At 49.7% G+C, this 20,000-nt stretch overlaps 1 protein-coding gene across 8 annotated transcripts in view; it reads right to left on the bottom strand.

The window, feature by feature from the left end:
• Nucleotides 1-20,000, bottom strand: part of RhoGAP93B (MyTH4 and RhoGAP_KIAA1688 domain-containing protein RhoGAP93B) — a 192,291-nt gene that overhangs the window by 89,583 nt on the left and 82,708 nt on the right. For all 8 annotated transcript variants that reach the window (XM_069309081.1, XM_069309086.1, XM_069309082.1 and 5 more), the window contains exon 2: nucleotides 5,098-5,199. In XM_069309081.1, coding sequence (XP_069165182.1) covers nucleotides 5,098-5,199 — 102 coding nt within the window. The remainder of the gene's footprint in view (nucleotides 1-5,097; nucleotides 5,200-20,000) is intronic.

Genomic DNA, 20,000 nt, shown 5'->3' with positions numbered 1-20,000 from the left:
TCTTAACAACTCTTACCTATAATTGACCACGTGAGCGTGAGATCTAGCATAGTGTGTCCCGGAGCCTGGAGCCTTGTCTACCACCCTCGTCTACCACCCTCGTCTACCAGCGTCGTCTACCAGCGTCGTCTGCCAGCGTCGTCTGCCAGCGTCGTCTGCCAGCGTCGTCTACCAGCGTCGTCTACCAGCGTCGTCTACCAGCGTCGTCTGCCAGCGTCGTCTACCAGCGTCGTCTGCCAGCGTCGTCTGCCAGCGTCGTCTACCAGCGTCGTCTACCAGCGTCGTCTACCAGCGTCGTCTACCAGCCTTGTCTACCAGCCTCGTCTATCAGCCTCGTCTATCAGCCTCGTCTACCAGCCTCGTCTACCAGCCTCGTCTACCAGCCTTGTCCACCAGCCTCGTCTACCAGCCTCGTCTACCAGCCTCATCTACCAGCCTCGACTACCAGCCTTGTCTAACCAGGTCCGCTATAATTGAACTATCTTGACGTTCTTACTCTGCCTAATTTTGGCATTACAATTGTGGATGGATTACCTTGTGATTACTTTACTCTGACCTGGTGATGCGGTGACCCAGTCGTGGTTTGGTTGACCAGTCCAGCAACCAGGAGGCCTGGTCGATGACCGGGCCGCGGGGACGCTAAGCCCCGGAATAACTCCAAGGTAACTAAGGTAAGGTGGTGGAGGAAGGGTGCGTTTAGCAGCACTCTAGAAAGTTGTAAACGTGTGAACCAATGACTTTGAGGATGAACAAAGAGATTCCTGGGGCCAGATTCACGAAACAGTTACGCAAGCACTTACGAACCTGTGCAGCTTTTCTCAATCTTTGGCGGCTTTGGTTACAATTATTAAACAGTTAATGAGCTCCGAAGCACCAGGAGGCTGTTTATAACAATAACAACAGTTGATGGGCAAGTTTTCATGCTTGTAAACTGTTTAATAAATGTAACCAAAGCCGTCAAAGATTGAGGAAAGATGTACACGTTCGTAAGTGCTTGCGTAACTGCTTCGTGAATCTGGCCCCAGGCCTTTTCAGATAGCAATGGCCAGGAGGTTATCTTGAGATGATTTCGGGGCATTTAGTGTCCCCGCGGCCCGGTCCTCGACCAGACCTCCACCCCCAGGAAGCAGCCCGTGACAGCTGACTAACACCCAGGTACCTATTTTACTGCTAGGTAACAGTAACAGGAGAAACAAACGGAAAACTGTGAGCAGAGAGTTAAGGGATACTGTCAGTGATGAAACAAGTGAAGAAGTGTTGCGATCGACGACAGTCCGGCTGTCGATCGACGACAGTCCGGCTGTCGATCGACGACAGTCCGGCTGTCGATCGACGACAGACCGGCTGTCGATCGACGACAGACCGGCTGTCGATCGACGACAGACCGGCTGTCGATCGACGACAGTCCGGCTGTCGATCGACGACAGACCGGCTGTCGATCGACGACAGACCGGCTGTCGATCGACGACAGTCCGGCTGTCGATCGACGACAGTCCGGCTGTCGCTCGACGACAGACCGGCTGTCGATCGACGACAGTCCGGCTATCGATCGACGACAGTCCGGCTGTCGATCGACGACAAACCGGCTATCGATCGACGACAGTCCGGCTGTCGATCGACGACAGACCGGCTGTCGATCGACGACAGTCCGGCTGTCGATCGACGACAGTCCGGCTGTCGATCGACGACAGTCCGGCTGTCGATCGACGACAGTCCGGCTGTCGATCGACGACAGACAGAACCAGAGTAACGGGTTGAGGATAATCTAACCGGAAGAATACAACAGCACATACAGCAAGAAGCAACACCACATACAGCAAGAAGCAACACCACATACAGCAAGAAGCAACACCACATACAGCAAGAAGCAACAGCACATACAGCAAGAGGCAACAGCACATACAGCAAGAGGCAACAGCACATACAGCAAGAAGCAACAGCACATACAGCAAGAAGCAACACCACATACAGCAAGAGGCAACACCACATACAGCAAGAAGCAACAGCACATACAGCAAGAAGCAACAGCACATACAGCAAGAAGCAACAGCACATACAGCAAGAAGCAACAGCACATACAGCAAGAAGCAACAGCACATACAGCAAGAGGCAACAGCACATACAGCAAGAAGCAACAGCACATACAGCAAGAGGCAACAGCACATACAGCAAGAAGCAACAGCACATACAGCAAGAGGCAACAGCACATACAGCAAGAAGCAACAGCACATACAGCAAGAGGCAACAGCACATACAGCAAGAAGCAACACCACATACAGCAAGAAGCAACAGCACATACAGCAAGAAGCAACAGCACATACAACAAGAAGCAACAGCACATACAGCAAGAAGCAACAGCACATACAGCAAGAGGCAACAGCACATACAGCAAGAGGCAACTGCACATACAGCAAGAAGCAACAGCACATACAGCAAGAAGCAACAGCACATACAGCAAGAAGCAACAGCACATACAGCAAGAAGCAACAGCACATACAGCAAGAAGCAACAGCACATACAGCAAGAAGCAACAGCACATACAGCAAGAAGCAACAGCACATACAGCAAGAAGCAACACCACATACAGCAAGAGGCAACACCACATACAGCAAGAAGCAACACCACATACAGCAAGAGGCAACACCACATACAGCAAGAGGCAACACCACATACAGCAAGAGGCAACACCACATACAGCAAGAGGCAACACCACATACAGCAAGAGGCAACACCACATACAGCAAGAGGCAACACCACATACAGCAAGAGGCAACACCACATACAGCAAGAAGCAACAGCACATACAGCAAGAGGCAACACCACATACAGCAAGAAGCAACAGCACATACAGCAAGAAGCAACAGCACATACAGCAAGAGGGAACACCACATACAGCAAGAGGCAACACCACATACAGCAAGAGGCAACACCACATACAGCAAGAGGCAACACCACATACAGCAAGAAGCAACAGCACATACAGCAAGAGGCAACACCACATACAGCAAGAAGCAACAGCACATACAGCAAGAAGCAACAGCACATACAGCAAGAAGCAACACCACATACAGCAAGAGGCAACACCACATACAGCAAGAAGCAACAGCACATACAGCAAGAGGCAACACCACATACAGCAAGAGGCAACACCACATACAGCAAGAAGCAACACCACATACAGCAAGAAGCAACAGCACATACAGCAAGAAGCAACAGCACATACAGCAAGAAGCAACAGCACATACAGCAAGAAGCAACAGCACATACAGCAAGAAGCAACAGCACATACAGCAAGAAGCAACAGCACATACAGCAAGAGACAACAGCACATACAGCAAGAGGCAACAGCACATACAGCAAGAAGCAACAGCACATACAGCAAGAAGCAACAGCACATACAGCAAGAAGCAACAGCACATACAGCAAGAAGCAACAGCACATACAGCAAGAAGCAACAGCACATACAGCAAGAAGCAACAGCACATACAGCAAGAAGCAACAGCACATACAGCAAGAAGCAACAGCACATACAGCAAGAAGCAACAGCACATACAGCAAGAAGCAACAGCACATACAGCAAGAAGCAACAACACATACAGCAAGAAGCAACACCACATACAGCAAGAAGCAACACCACATACAGCAAGAAGCAACACCACATACAGCAAGAAGCAACACCACATACAGCAAGAGGCAACACCACATACAGCAAGAAGCAACACCACATACAGCAAGAGGCAACACCACATACAGCAAGAAGCAACAGCACATACAGCAAGAAGCAACAGCACATACAGCAAGAAGCAACACCACATACAGCAAGAAGCAACAGCACATACAGCAAGAAGCAACAGCACATACAGCAAGAGGCAACACCACATACAGCAAGAAGCAACACCACATACAGCAAGAAGCAACACCACATACAGCAAGAAGCAACACCACATACAGCAAGAAGCAACACCACATACAGCAAGAAGCAACAGCACATACAGCAAGAAGCAACAGCACATACAGCAAGAAGCAACAGCACATACAGCAAGAAGCAACACCACATACAGCAAGAAGCAACACCACATACAGCAAGAAGCAACAGCACATACAGCAAGAAGCAACACCACATACAGCAAGAAGCAACAGCACATACAGCAAGAAGCAACACCACATACAGCAAGAAGCAACACCACATACAGCAAGAAGCAACAGCACATACAGCAGGGATGATTTATACCAAGGTCATTTTTTTAAGTATCCAACTTATTTGGATCCTGAATTTCTTCTTCTCGACAATGATAGTGTTGTGTGAGCTAAGAGGAACAGTGTTCTTGGTGAACAACAAAGCCAGAGTGTTGCCTTAGTAAAGGGTGAGACTCCAGAAAGAATTTTTGTGCAAGGACTTGGATACGGGAAAGTGGCAAAGTATATGGAGGAGCCTATATTATGCAGACGAGGAGTCACAATAACGTGGCTGAAGTATGTTGACCAGACCATACACTAGAAGGTGAAGGGACGACGATGTTTCGGTCCGTCCTGGACCATTCTCAAGTCGATTGTCCAATGGTCCAAGACGGACAGAAACGTGGTCGTGCCTTCACCCTCTAGTGTGTGGTCTGGTCAGTCTGTTATGCATGAAGTGTTCTCGCTGGGGACATATAGCTTGGAAATGTTAATATGACCCCAGATGACCCCATACTTCTTGGTATTGTGGGAAGAAGTATGACTTGCGACAGGGGCATTATTCTGATTGATTGATGAAGATTAAGCCACCCAAAAGGTGGCACGGGCATGAATAGCCCGTAAGTGGTGGCCCTTTTGAGCCATTACCAGTATCAAGAGCTGATACTGGAGATCTGTGGAGGTGCGACTGTACCCTGCGTGACGGGAGATGTCTCCCGAGGTAGTGTCCAATTGATGAAGATTAAGCCAGCCAAAAGGTGGCACGGGCATGAATAGCCCGTAAGTGGTGTCCCTTTTGAGCCATTACCAGTATCAAGAGCTGATACTGGAGATCTGTGGAGGTGCGACTGCACCCTGCGTGACGGGTGATGTCTCCTTGTCCCACACCAGAAAGACACACACATATATATATATACTTACACGTGAACGCCGGGTGGAGGGTCCCAGACGCACTGGCCGGTAGTGAGGTTGGCGTACATGATGTTCCTGGAGCTGGGTTCGATGATCTCCACCCACTCCAGTCTGCAACAACAACAACAAACAAATACATCAGCACTGCTTTTTTACACTCTCACAGTCATTCATTGTTTCATTCGACCCGTCACTGTACTCTACAATATATACATCTTGGGGTTATCTTGAGATGATTTCGGGGCTTTAGTGTCCCCGCGGCCCGGTCCTCGACCAGGCTTCCACCCCCAGGAAGCAGCCCGTGACAGCTGACTAACTCCCAGGTACCTATTTACTGCTAGGTAACAGGGGCATTCAGGGTGAAAGAAACTTTGCCCATTTGTTTCCGCCTCGTGCGGGAATCGAACCCGCGACACAGAATTACGAGTCCTGCGCGCTATCCACCAGGCTACGAGGTGCTATCTTCGAAACATTGACCAAATTCACACACACACAGAGATCACACTAACGTGATGCATCAAATGAACAAATCCACAAGGGCCGTGCCGAGGATTCGAACCTGCGTCCGGGAGCATTCCAGATTAAGGCAGTGTCTGGGATGCTCCCGGACGCAGGTTCGAATCCTCGTCACGGCCCTTGTGGAATTGTTCATTGACCAAATTCTGGTTAATCCACCATTTGTTTACCAACGATCTATCTTGAGGTTATCTTGAGATGATTTCGGGGCTTTAGTGTCCCCGCGGCCCGGTCCTCGACCAGGCCTCCACCCCCAGGAAGCAGCCCGTGACAGCTGACTAACACCCAGGTACCTATTTTACTGCTAGGTAACAGGGGCATAGGGGGAAAGCAACTCTGCCCATTGTTTCTCGCCGGCGCCTGGGATCGAACCCAGGACCACAGGATCAGAAGTCCAGCGTGCTGTCCGCTCGGCCGACCGGCTCCCATGCCTAAATATGAACCCTACCTTGAGGCGCTTCCGGGGCTTAGCGTCCCCGCGGCCCGGTCGTCGACCAGACCCTATGATATATAATAATATAGTACTATACTTGAGAAAATTCCTATTTTTGAATGAACAGCGTGTTAAAATTGACGAGAGAGTGCTTTACCTGGAACATACCTGGACAGGGTTTCAATAGTTTTACATCCAGGGGCCAGATTCACGAAAGCACTTGCGCAAGCACTTACGAACGTGTACATCTTTCCTCAATCTTTGACGGCTTTAGTTACATTTATTAAACAGTTTACAAGCATGAAAACTTGCCAATCAACTGTTGTTAATGTTATAAACAGCCTCCTGGTGCGTCGGAGCTCATTAACTGTTTAATAATTGGAAACAAAGCCCTCAAAGATTGAGAAAAGATGTACAGGTTCGTAAGTGTTTGCGTAAGTGCTTTCGTGAATCTGGCCCCAGGGCCTGGGATCAGGCTCGACTTTATTATACTAAACTGCCCAGATGGCCACTTTAGTATAGTATATTGATGTAGTGCAATCTAAAAGTCCTAATCTATCTTCCCTATCAAGGCTTACCAACCTATCTTAAGTCCGAGTCCATGTTGATAGAATGATCAACACTGGTGATGTTAGAATCTATAACTGAATCTAGCTAGATTCTATAACTAGAATCTATGTAGATCTATACATCTATAACTAGAATCTAGACCATAAGGGATGAGTACTCACTCTAGATACAGAAGTGATGCTTGTGTGTAGAGACCAGAGGGTCAGTCTCCCTCTCTCTCCTGTGATGCCTAACACTATGCCCCAGACTCCTGGCTCCTCCTTGAGGTTACCTTGAGGTGCTTCCGGGGCTCAGCGTCCCCGCGGCCCGGTCGTCGACCAGGCCTCCTGGTTGCTGGACTGATCAACCAGGCTGTTAGACGCGGCTGCTCGCAGCCTGACGTATGAGTCACAGCCTGGTTGATCAGGTATCCTTTGGATGTCCTGATCAAGTCCTGATCTGATGTCCTCTGACACACACAACACAACTGTCCCTTCCCTCGAGTGATTGATTGATGAAGATTAAGCCACCCAAAAGGTGGCACGGGCATGAATAGCCCGTAAGTGGTGGCCCTTTTGAGCCATTACCAGTATCAAGAGCTGATACTGGAGATCTGTGGAGGTGCGACTGTACCCTGCGTGACTGGTCTCGCTTCATGCAGGTCGGCGTTCAATCCCCGACCGTCCAAGTGGTTGGGCACCATTAATCCCCTCCCCCCCCCCGTCCCATCCCAAATCCTTATCCTGACCCCTTCCCACTGCTATATAGTCGTAATGGCTTGGCGCTTTCTCCCTGATAGTTCCTTTTCTGGTCTTCTTCGTTCCACTTATCTCCGACTCTTAAGACTGACTTAGACTGAAAAGATTCTTTCAGACATCTTTGTCACTCATCTGTGTTTCCAGTTTCAAATTTTGTTCTCACGTTCTCCTGTTCCAATAAACATTGCATCTATGTCTACTTAGTGAATCCCCCTTTAGTATCTTGTACGTTGTTATCATATCTTTCCTATTCCTTCTTTCTTAAGACATAGCGCGGTCCAGTTCCCTCAGTCTTTCTTCATAGCTCAGTCCCCTTAGCTCAGGAACGAGCCTTGGTTGCCAATTTTGGACCTCTTCTAGTTCTGTACTGCTTCGTTTGGTAGGGGTTCAGGGTGATCCATGCAGGTGCAGCATATTCAATACTAGGTCTCGCGAAGAATGTATACAGCGCTTGTAAGGTATTCTTGTGCAAGCCTTAGCTTCTAGAGATTGTGGGGTGGGGGGGGGGGCAGCCTACCTGCAGGTGGTGGCAAGGTGGGTGGCAAGATGGTGGCAAGATGGTGGCAAGATGGTGGCCAGGTGGTGGCCAGGTGGTGGCAAGATGGTGGCCAGGTGGTGGCCAGGTGGTGGCCAGGTGGTGGCCAGGTGGTGGCCAGGTGGTGGCAAGAGTGTCAACACTCCAAGAGTGGTCGCTGTGTGTGGTGGTGGGGATTCGCTACTATCCAGCCAATGTAAATTTCAGGCGGGCTTATCCTTGTGAATACTGGCTAGTCACGTAGCTCGGGGGAGGGCAGGGGTCACCTAGCCTCTTGTGGGGGGGGGGGGGGCAGGGGTCACCTAACCTCTTGGGGGGGGGGGCACCTAGCCTCTTGGGGGGGGGGGCACCTAGCCTCTTGGGGGGGGGGGCACCTAGCCTCTTGGGGGGGGGGGGGCAGGGGTCACCTAGCCTCTTGGGGGGGGCACCTAGCCTCTTGGGGGGGGCACCTAGCCTCTTGGGGGGGGCACCTAGCCTCTTGGGGGGGGGGGCAGGGGTCACCTAGCCTCTTGGGGAGGTCGGGCAGGGGTCACCTAGCCTCTTGGGGGGGGGTCACCTAGCCTCTTGGGGGGGTCAGGAAGGGGGTCACCTAGCCACTCTGCCTATACACTAAAGTGAATGACGCCCTTCTCTCACCACTACGCTTCATCAACGCCAAATAAAACACAAAACAATGGATATAAACTGAATAAATGTAACGCCAGGAAAGCCCTGGGTAAATACTGGTTTGGGTAACAAGGGGGAAGGTTGTTGTTGATCTATGGGACAAATTACCGGGTACTTAACACACGCGGAATCGCTAGATTGTTTCAAACGACGGTTAGACATGATATGAGTTTAGGGGGGGGGGGGATATAGATAGCAATTACCTCGTATGGACCAATAGACTTTCTGCAGTGCCCTCGCTTCTTAATGTTCTTAATAACCCCCAGAAACCGGGGGGGGAGCCCAAGTCAGGGAGGGGGTCAGCCCCAGAGATGGGGGGGGGGGGTCACACCAGACAGGGAGGGGGTCAGCCCCAGAGATGGGGGGGTCACACCAGACAGGGAGGGGGTCAGCCCGAGAAACCGGGGGGGGAGCCCCAGTCAGGGAGGGGGTCAGCCCCAGAGATGGGGGGGGTCACACCAGACAGGGAGGGGGTCAGCCCCAGAGATGGGGGGGTCACACCAGACAGGGAGGGGGTCAGCCCCAGAGATGGGGGGGGGTCACCCCAGACAGGGAGGGGGTCAGCCCCAGAGATGGGGGGTCACACCAGACAGGGAGGGGGTCAGCCCCAGAGATGGGGGGGGGGTCACACCAGACAGGGAGGGGGTCAGCCCCAGAGATGGGGGGGGGTCACCCCAGACGGAGGGGGTCAGCCCCAGAGATGAGGGGGGGGTTTTGAGCCCAAGGCCAGTGTGTTGTGATAGATTAGTCAAGCCTCGCAGCTCTTCCTAATGACCTAAATAATAGGCTTTCTCACCCTCTCTCACCCACTCTCTCACCCTCTCTCTCACCCTCTCTCACCCTCTCTCACCCTCTCTCACCCACTCTCTCACCCTCTCAACCTTTCTCACCCTCTCTCTCACCCTCTCTCTCACCCTTTCTCTCACCCTCTCTCTCACCCTCTCTCTCACCCTTTCTCACCCTCTCTCTCACCCACTCTCTCACCCTTTCTCACCCTCTCTCACCCTCTCTCACCCACTCTCTCACCCACTCTCTCACCCTCTCTCACCCTCTCTCTCACCCTCTCTCACCCTCTCTCTCACCCTCTCTCACCCTCTCTCTCACCCTCTCTCACCCACTCTCTCACCCACTCTCTCACCCTCTCACTCACTCTCACCATTTCTCGTCCACTCTCAATTACTGAATGAATAACATCATTCATTTTGGCCCTTATCTAATAGTGAGACAGTTTTTCATTTGAGAGTAAAGTAGTGCTATTCCTGCTAACCTTATACGCAGTTTATATTATATAAACTATATAATATAAACTGCTTTAAGTTTATATAATATAAACTCTTTATATTATATATATATATATATATATATATATATATATATATATATATATATATATATATATATATATATATATATATATATATGTATACCTTGAAGAGGGGAGGGAATTACCAGGGCAAAGCACCAAGCCTATACAGCACTGGGAAGGGGTCAGGATAAGGATTTGGGATGGGTGGGGGGCGGGGGGGGGGCAGGAATCAAAGCGTTGGTGAGCAATTGTCCAAAAATATGATCTAATCGTCATTCTTTTACCCGACCCACGCCTTTATAAGACTTACACCTACCTCTCCATAGGTAGGGGGGGCAGGTAGGCAGGCAGGGGGGACATGATAGGAACGTATAAAATACTCAGAGGGATTGACAGAGTGGACATAGACGAAATGTTCACACGGAATAGTAACAGAACGAGGGGACATGGATGGAAGCTTGAAACTCAGATGAGTCACAGAGATGTTAGGAAGTTTTCTTTTAGCGTGAGAGTAGTGGGAAAATGGAATGCACTTCAGGAACAGGTTGTGGAAGCAAATACTATTCATAATTTTAAAACCAGGTATGATAGGGAAATGGGACAGGAGTCATTGCTGTAAACAACCGATGCTCGAAAGGCGGGATCCAAGAGTCAATGCTCGATCCTGCAGACCCAACTAGGTGAGTACTAGGTGAGTACACACACACAGACACGCACACACACACACACAGACGCACACGTATTCAAACACGGGGTTAATGAATGCAGACCTGTATATTGATTTACGGAACTACAGGCTTTCACCTCACAATTGTGTCGCCAACACACACCAGATAAAACTTCACGTCATTAAACAATAATTGGTCGTTACACCGAGCCAACTGATGCTCATTCTTTTATGAAAACAGCTGAACATCGACACTCACTTTGAGGTCATTGTTACCCTTTGTAACACAGTAAAAAATGACCTTTGACACCGTTGAGGAAGGTCACGGGGCCCTCACCAAGCTACCTAACCTAACCTCCCTCAGTATCATACCTTTAAAACCTGACCCACCTATTAAATAGGAGGGAGGGGGGAGATCGACCCCATGCCCCTCCTGGCGTAGGATTGTCTCCTATTGCGACAATAACCGTGTCCTATTGTCTGAAATGTGGGGTTGAGTGTCCATGGAGTGTTTAATAGCAGATTTATGGGTGTTATCAACGTTGAATTAATGATAAGCGTTCATAATGTTGGTTCAACAGCGATAATGTTGATAATGCAACCCATCCTCCTCTTTAGACAGTAGTTATTGTAACTATGTTCACTATAGTACAAAGATAGACGTTCTAAGATAGTACAATTTTGTACGATTCGGTTCATAATCGATAAAAATTACTCTAAATAATAAATTTAAATATTCCTAGGCCTAGTATAGCGCACACATGTACTATACTAGGCCTCAGATATCGTGTATTAGGCCTAGGGAGGTTAGCGTTAATTTAGTTTCTTCACAACATAAGTAGAAAATAATTTTCCGGTTTGTTCAACTCAATAGTGCCGATTTCTACTTTCTAATTGCGTTGTATGTCGCTATATGTACTATGGTCCTCCTCATTACTATAAGTACTACCAAAACAGGAGAATGAGACATAAATGTTGATTCAACATTAATCGAGCATATTTTCTCCACTGGGAGAATGAGAGACATAAATGTTGATTCAACATTAATCGAGCATATTTTCTCCACTGGGAGAATGAGAGACATAAATGTTGATTCAACATTAATCGTGCATATTTTCTCCACTGGGAGAATGAGAAAGATAAACAGAGAGAGGGGGGGGAGGATAATGAGAGAAAGAGAGAATGGGAGGAAGACAGATAAGGGAGGGAGGGAGAGAGAGAGACCTGGGCACCGCCGGTTACCCCCATCATACAGGGTACTGTGATTGTGTGTATAAAATCGCAGTAAAATAGGTACCTGGGTGTTAGTCAGCTGTCACGGGCTGCTTCCTGGGGGTGGAGGCCTGGTCGAGGACCGGGCCGCGGTGACACTAAAAGCCCCGAAATCATCTCAAGATAACCTCAAGATAGCACCTGTACTCTTCACTGGGATGGGTGCATTCGCACCTCCACAGATCTCCAGTATCAGCTCTTGATACTGGTAATGGCTCAAAAGGGCCACCACTTACGGGCTATTCATGCGCGTGCCACCTTTTGGGTGGCTTAATCTTCATCAATCAATCAATCTTCACTGGGAGTGTTCAGGACGCACTCCGTTCTCGCCAGCGACCCCACCGTCAAGAAACTGACGTATTAATGTGCCCCTTATAACTAACCAAGCGGACCCACCAACAGAAAACGAGACAATATGGCAATTTCGCCAGTCGCTCCTATTTTTCTAGTACGTCAGTCTTTCGTCCTTGGGTAGCGTATACGTCAAAATACGACGTGGTATTAGGAGGTTGTTGTTGTTAAAGATTCGCTACTTGTAACAAACAGTTCCAAGTAGCACGGGCTATGGTGAGCCCGTAGTGGACTTACCCGGCACAGGAGCGGGACAAGTAGCACGGGCTATGGTGAGCCCGTAGTGGACTTACCTGGCACAGGAGCGGGGCAAGTAGCACGGGCTATGGTGAGCCCGTAGGTAGTGACGTATTAGGAGGACGGGTCGCCCCGGGCGAGGGGGTGATGTAAGCCACCACAAGCCCTGCTGGCAATGAATGGCTTTTTTTACGATGCTTGAATACATGTTTTGAAGGATTTTTAAAACTGTTGACATGGTGTATATTTTGTCTGGTCTCCCGGCTACATTGAGCGCTGTATTTCATGCGTGTATTTTGTTCTGTGGTGTACACTTTATACACGCCTTTGTACACTTTATGTACACGCCTTTGTACACTTTATACACGCCTTTGTACACTTTATGTACACGCCTTTGTACACTTTATGTACACGCCTTTGTACACTTTATGTACACGCCTTTGTACACTTTATGTACACGCCTTTGTACACTTTATGTACACGCCTTTGTACACTTTACAAAAAACATTACAATCTGGCTGGTTCGACACTTCCTGCTGGAACTTGTTCAATATATCTTGAATTAATCCCCGCTAATCGTTTAACAACCAGGTAAGCAATTATTGCTGGGTGAAGAGAGGCGAACAGCTTAGCACTGCAGGCGAGGAGTTACAATAACGTGGCTGAAGTATGTTGACCAGACCACACACTAGAAGGTGAAGGGACGACCACGTTTCGGTCCGTCCTGGACCATTCTCAAGTCGACCATTCAATCGACTTGAGAATGGTCCAGGATGGACCGAAACGTCGTCGTCAATTCAACTTCTAGTGTGTGGTCTGGTCAATCAGCTTAGCACTGGCGCCCAGTCAATCCTCGCTGGCCAGGACTCGAACCCAGACCAAGCTGCTAGCGTGGGGAGTGTTGCCAGTCTGTGCTCTAGAACGACAATGAACAAAGTGATACATCACTAAAGTGATATGTCAGCGTACATCACCTCGTTAACGTATCGAAAGCAATTCCTGAAAAAAAATCCAAGTTATAATACACTTTCGTCTTGTAAAGGTAATTTTCGGCTTTGTTAGCATGCGAGATTGTGGTATAGGCGCCGGGGGCTTCTTCACTGGCGGCTACCCCCACGCTAGGAGAGGTTGCTGTCTGTCTGTGTCCGTCTGTCTGTGTCTGTCTGTCTGTGTCTCTGTCTCTCCATCTTACCTTCCAGCAAAGGATTAATCTTATCAATAAGTATACACGGGGAAAAAAAGATGAAAGAGGTTTAGGTCAGACTAAAGGCAGGCAGCAAAGTGGCATCGATTGTGTGGCGGGAAACTATTGATCAGGCACCCAGGTGGGGAGGGCCATGGTGCCACTCAGTCTACATGATAGAGGGCGGGCCCCGGGGCACCCAAACCTGCACCTGAAGGTCTCTTAGGGGAAGCTGGAGCCGCCCAGAGCTTACAGATAGGAGGGAGGATTAGCCTCTACCCTCCCACTGCCACCACCCGGGGTAAATCAACCCTAACACAGTTGAAAGGCGGGACCCAAGAGCCAGAGCTCAAGCCCCGGAAGCACAACTAGGTGAGTATACACACCCAGATAGGAGAGGGGGTCAGCCTCTACCCCTCCCCGTAGCCGGGGGATATCAACCTAACACAGTTGCAAGGCGGGACCCAAGAGCCAGAGCTCAAGCCCCGGAAGCACAACTAGGCGAGTATACACACCCGCCCTCGTTATCCGGAGGAAGCCAGGCCCTCAAATATTTTCCAAGTGTAAATTATTGTGTATCTGTCTGAGCTGCGTGTTAGAGAATGCAAATTTAGAAATTGTAAGCTGCCCCCAATAATTTACATGTTTTACTGGAGAGTAAAAGGTCTCTGCACGCTCTCCAGGTCAGCACTTTCTTCAACAGTCAATAAGGCTGTTATTGTGCAGCAATATTCCACCCTAGAGAGCATTAGTGCCTTAAAAAAGTATCATCATTGGTGTGGGATCTTTTAAGTAAAAGGTTCATGTTATCCAACCATTTTTTTTATTGCAGTTGTGCCATTTATTGTGTTCTTTAAATAGTAAGATCTTCCCACACACTCCAAGATCCTTTACATTGCTTTTTCGTTCTATAGCATAATATGACTGTTTTAAATGTGGTTTCCGTTTTCATATTTTCGCTTTACCATAGCCTAGGAGCTGGGCCTTATCTTCAATACTCATAATATTATTTTCTGCGGCCCAATGAGAGACCTGGGGAGCCGGTCGGCCGAGCGGACAGCACGCTGGACTTGTGATCCTGTGGTCCTGGGGTCGATGCCAGGCGCCGGCGAGAAACAATGGGCAGAGTTTCTTTCACCCTATGCCCCTGTTACCTAGCAGTAAAATAGGTACCTGGGTGTTAGTCAGCTGTCGCGGGCTGCTTCCTGGGGGTGGAGGCCTGGTCGAGGAGACTGAACTCTTTACGGTGGGGCATTAAGGTTCGGTTTTATTTACTACTAGATGGGTTAGCCGGCTGCGCCCGGGTCTCTTCCCTCCCTCACCTTACTCTTCTGCTCTCCTACCCTCTCCATCTCCTCCTTTCCTGCTGCTGCCTCTAGGAGCACTACACACACACCTGCTGCTGCCTCTAGGAGCACACACACACACCTGCTGCTGCCTCTAGGAGCACACACACACACCTGCTGCTGCCTCTAGGAGCACTACACACACCTGCTGCTGCCTCTAGGAGCACACACACACACACCTGCTGCTGTCTCTAGGAGCACTACACACACCTGCTGCTGTCTCTAGGAGCACACACACACACCTGCTGCTGTCTCTAGGAGCACACACACACACCTGCTGCTGTCTCTAGGAGCACTACACACACCTGCTGCTGTCTCTAGGAGCACACACACACACCTGCTGCTGTCTCTAGGAGCACTACACACACCTGCTGCTGCCTCTAGGAGCACTACACACACCTGCTGCTGCCTCTAGGAGCACTACACACACCTGCTGCTGTCTCTAGGAGCACTACACACACCTGCTGCTGCCTCTAGGAGCACTACACACACCTGCTGCTGCCTCTAGGAGCACTACACACACCTGCTGCTGTCTCTAGGAGCACTATACACACCTGCTGCTGCCTCTAGGAGCACTACACACACCTGCTGCTGCCTCTAGGAGCACTACACACACCTGCTGCTGCCTCTAGGAGCACTATACACACCTGCTGCTGCCTCTAGGAGCACTACACACACCTGCTGCTGTCTCTAGGAGCACTATACACACCTGCTGCTGCCTCTAGGAGCACTACACACACCTGCTGCTGTCTCTAGGAGCACTATACACACCTGCTGCTGCCTCTAGGAGCACTACACACACCTGCTGCTGCCTCTAGGAGCACTACACACACCTGCTGCTGTCTCTAGGAGCACTATACACACCTGCTGCTGCCTCTAGGAGCACTACACACACCTGCTGCTGTCTCTAGGAGCACTATACACACCTGCTGCTGCCTCTAGGAGCACTACACACACCTGCTGCTGCCTCTAGGAGCACTATACACACCTGCTGCTGCCTCTAGGAGCACTACACACACCTGCTGCTGTCTCTAGGAGCACTACACACACCTGCTGCTGCCTCTAGGAGCACTACACACACCTGCTGCTGCCTCTAGGAGCACTACACACACCTGCTGCTGTCTCTAGGAGCACTACACACACCTGCTGCTGCCTCTAGGAGCACTACACACACCTGCTGCTGCCTCTAGGAGCACTACACACACCTGCTGCTGTCTCTAGGAGCACTATACACACCTGCTGCTGCCTCTAGGAGCACTACACACACCTGCTGCTGCCTCTAGGAGCACTACACACACCTGCTGCTGCCTCTAGGAGCACTATACACACCTGCTGCTGCCTCTAGGAGTACTACACACACCTGCTGCTGTCTCTAGGAGCACTATACACACCTGCTGCTGCCTCTAGGAGCACTACACACACCTGCTGCTGTCTCTAGGAGCACTATACACACCTGCTGCTGCCTCTAGGAGCACTACACACACCTGCTGCTGCCTCTAGGAGCACTACACACACCTGCTGCTGTCTCTAGGAGCACTATACACACCTGCTGCTGCCTCTAGGAGCACTACACACACCTGCTGCTGTCTCTAGGAGCACTATACACACCTGCTGCTGCCTCTAGGAGCACTACACACACCTGCTGCTGCCTCTAGGAGCACTATACACACCTGCTGCTGCCTCTAGGAGCACTACACACACCTGCTGCTGTCTCTAGGAGCACTACACACACCTGCTGCTGCCTCTAGGAGCACTACACACACCTGCTGCTGCCTCTAGGAGCACTACACACACCTGCTGCTGTCTCTAGGAGCACTATACACACCTGCTGCTGCCTCTAGGAGCACTACACACACCTGCTGCTGCCTCTAGGAGCACTACACACACCTGCTGCTGCCTCTAGGAGCACTATACACACCTGCTGCTGCCTCTAGGAGCACTACACACACCTGCTGCTGTCTCTAAGAGCACTATACACACCTGCTGCTGCCTCTAGGAGCACTACACACACCTGCTGCTGTCTCTAGGAGCACTATACACACCTGCTGCTGCCTCTAGGAGCACTACACACACCTGCTGCTGCCTCTAGGAGCACTACACACACCTGCTGCTGTCTCTAGGAGCACTATACACACCTGCTGCTGCCTCTAGGAGCACTACACACACCTGCTGCTGTCTCTAGGAGCACTATACACACCTGCTGCTGCCTCTAGGAGCACTACACACACCTGCTGCTGTCTCTAGGAGCACTATACACACCTGCTGCTGCCTCTAGGAGCACTACACACACCTGCTGCTGTCTCTAGGAGCACTATACACACCTGCTGCTGCCTCTAGGAGCACTACACACACCTGCTGCTGCCTCTAGGAGCACTACACACACCTGCTGCTGTCTCTAGGAGCACTATACACACCTGCTGCTGCCTCTAGGAGCACTACACACACCTGCTGCTGTCTCTAGGAGCACTATACACACCTGCTGCTGTCTCTAGGAGCACTACACACACCTGCTGCTGTCTCTAGGAGCACTACACACACCTGCTGCTGTCTCTAGGAGCACTATACACACCTGCTGCTGTCTCTAGGAGCACTATACACACCTGCTGCTGTCTCTAGGAGCACTACACACCTGTAGTATTATGCTCCCACACCTGTCCTTTATGTCCGGCCGGCCGGTCGTCAGTGGTGTAAAATCGATGAGTGAAGAGTGAGTCATCTCAGTCAGGGTGATCTCACTCTTGGACACTAGCCACACCACACCTGTCATCCAGACAGGTGTGGTAACACAGCTGAGGCAGTCATCAAGGCCACACCTGCGCTACGCAGCCATCAAGGGTCTAGTGAGGCAGGTGGAGGAGACGATAGGAAGCTGTTCATCACTGTGGTTGACTCAAAGACCAGTATCGCCCATATAAGTCAATAATCTCGAAGTTTGATGGGGTTCAAAGCGTTGATTAAAGGTTAATTACTCGTCTCAACTGGTTGATACCTGGTTGATGGGGTTCTGGGAGTTGTTCTACTGCCCAAGCCCGGCCCGAGGCCAGGCTTGACTTGTGAGAGTTTGGTCCACCAGGCTGTTGCTTGGAGCGGCCCGCAGGCCCACATACCCACCACAGCCCGGTTGGTCCGGCACTCCTTGGAGGAAACTATCTAGTTTTCTCTTAATGTCCACGGTTGTTCCGGCAATATTTCTTATGCTTGCTGGGAGGACGTTGAACAACCGCGGACCTCTGATGTTTATACAGTGTTCTCTGATTGTGCCTATGGCACCTCTGCTCTTCACTAGTTCTATTCTGCATTTTCTCCCATATCGTTCACTCCAGTATGTTGTTATTTTACTGTGTAGATTTGGGACCTGGCCCGCCAGTATTTTCCATGTGTATATTATTGGTATCTCTCTCGTCTCCTTTCTAGTGAGTACATTTGGAGAGCTTTGAGATTAAAGCACCCAATAATTTAGGTGCTTTATCTCGTCTATGCGTGCCGTATATGTTCTCTGTATTCCCTCTATTTCAGCAATCTCTCCTGCTCTGAAGGGGGAAGTGAGTACTGAGCAGTACTCGAGACGGGACAACACAAGTGACTTGAAGAGTACAACCATTGTGATGGGATCCCTGGATTTGAAAGTTCTCGTAATCCATCCTATCATTTTTTCTGGCTGCCGCAATATTTGCTTGGTTATGCTCCCTAAACGTTAGGTCGTCGGACATTATTATTCCCAAATCCTTGACATGCTGCTTTCCTACTATGGGCAGATTTGATTGTGTTTTGTACTCTGTATTATGTTTAAGGTCCTCATTTTTACCGTACCTGAGTACCTGGAATTTATCACTGTTAAACATCACGTTATTGTCTGCTGCCGAGTCGAAAACATTATGGAAGATACTGGAAGACCAGGTTCCAATCTTGCACAATAAAAGTACAACATACCAAATTGAGAGAACTGAAGGAAGTGCAAAATCAATCAAATGAAAATGCAAGCACGCACACACGCAAGCACGCACACGTACTCTCAACTTGACGGTTGAGAGGCGGGACCAAAGAGCCAGAGCTCAACCCCCGCAAACACAACTAGGTGAGTACAACTAGGTGAGTACGTACATACTGCAACTTCGTAGTCTAGTGGACAGCGCCCGGGAGTTGTATTCTTAAGGGTCTGAATTCGATTCCCGGCCTTTCCTCGTAGCTCATACCTCTCAGTTCTTGGACTAGTCTCAAGACATACCTCTGTATCTTTTCCAGTGTCAGAGTAGTTAGTAAATGGAATGCATTAGGCAGTGATGTGGTGGAGGCTGACTCCATACACAGTTTCAAATGCAGATATGAGAGAGCCCAGTAGGCTCAGGAATCTGTACACCAGTAGAATGACAGTTGAGAGACGGGACTAAAGAGCCGAAGCTCAACCCCCGCAAGCACAACTAGGTGAAACACACACACACACACACACACACACACACACACACACACACACACACCTTTTTAATTCCGACAATAACATTTTTCGCACCTCAACATACAGGTGTATTGTAAGAGTGTATGAAGTGACGGGCATTGTTTGGTAGGCGGTGTGTTGAGCTCTCTTGGTGCAGAGGCTGATGTCACTGATGTCACTGACGTCACTGCCACCTCTTGAGTAATTGTTGTCCCTCTACAATGACTCCTCTACGTTATTGTGCTCTGCTCCTTTCGTACACAGCATGCTATTCCTGGCTCATGCTACAGGTTTCAATAGGCTAGCTACAAGTTCCAATAGAGGAGGCTGGCTATAAGTTCCAATAGAGGAGGCTAGCTACAAGTTAGCCTGGCCAACCAGGCTGTCGTGGGCCTGCGGGCTGTTGCAAGCAACGCCCTGTTGGTCCAAGCTATCATGTCAAGCCTAGCCCCAGGCCGGGCTTGGGGAGTTGAATAACTCCCAGAACCCACTCCAGGTATCCAATTTATATCTATTATTTCGTGTTGATATTTAAATTCTTATGTAAAGCCTCTTTTTGTTAAACCTTCTCAACTATTTCTATACTTCATGTCACCCTTTCTCTTCGTTTTTGGTGATTCATCATACTGTATGATGAACTGTATTCATCATACAGTCGATC

Source organism: Procambarus clarkii, chromosome 64 (genome assembly GCF_040958095.1).
Source record: "Procambarus clarkii isolate CNS0578487 chromosome 64, FALCON_Pclarkii_2.0, whole genome shotgun sequence".
In the NCBI taxonomy this organism is placed as follows: Eukaryota; Metazoa; Arthropoda; class Malacostraca; order Decapoda; family Cambaridae; genus Procambarus; species Procambarus clarkii.
This window is presented reverse-complemented; position numbering and strand designations above follow the sequence as displayed.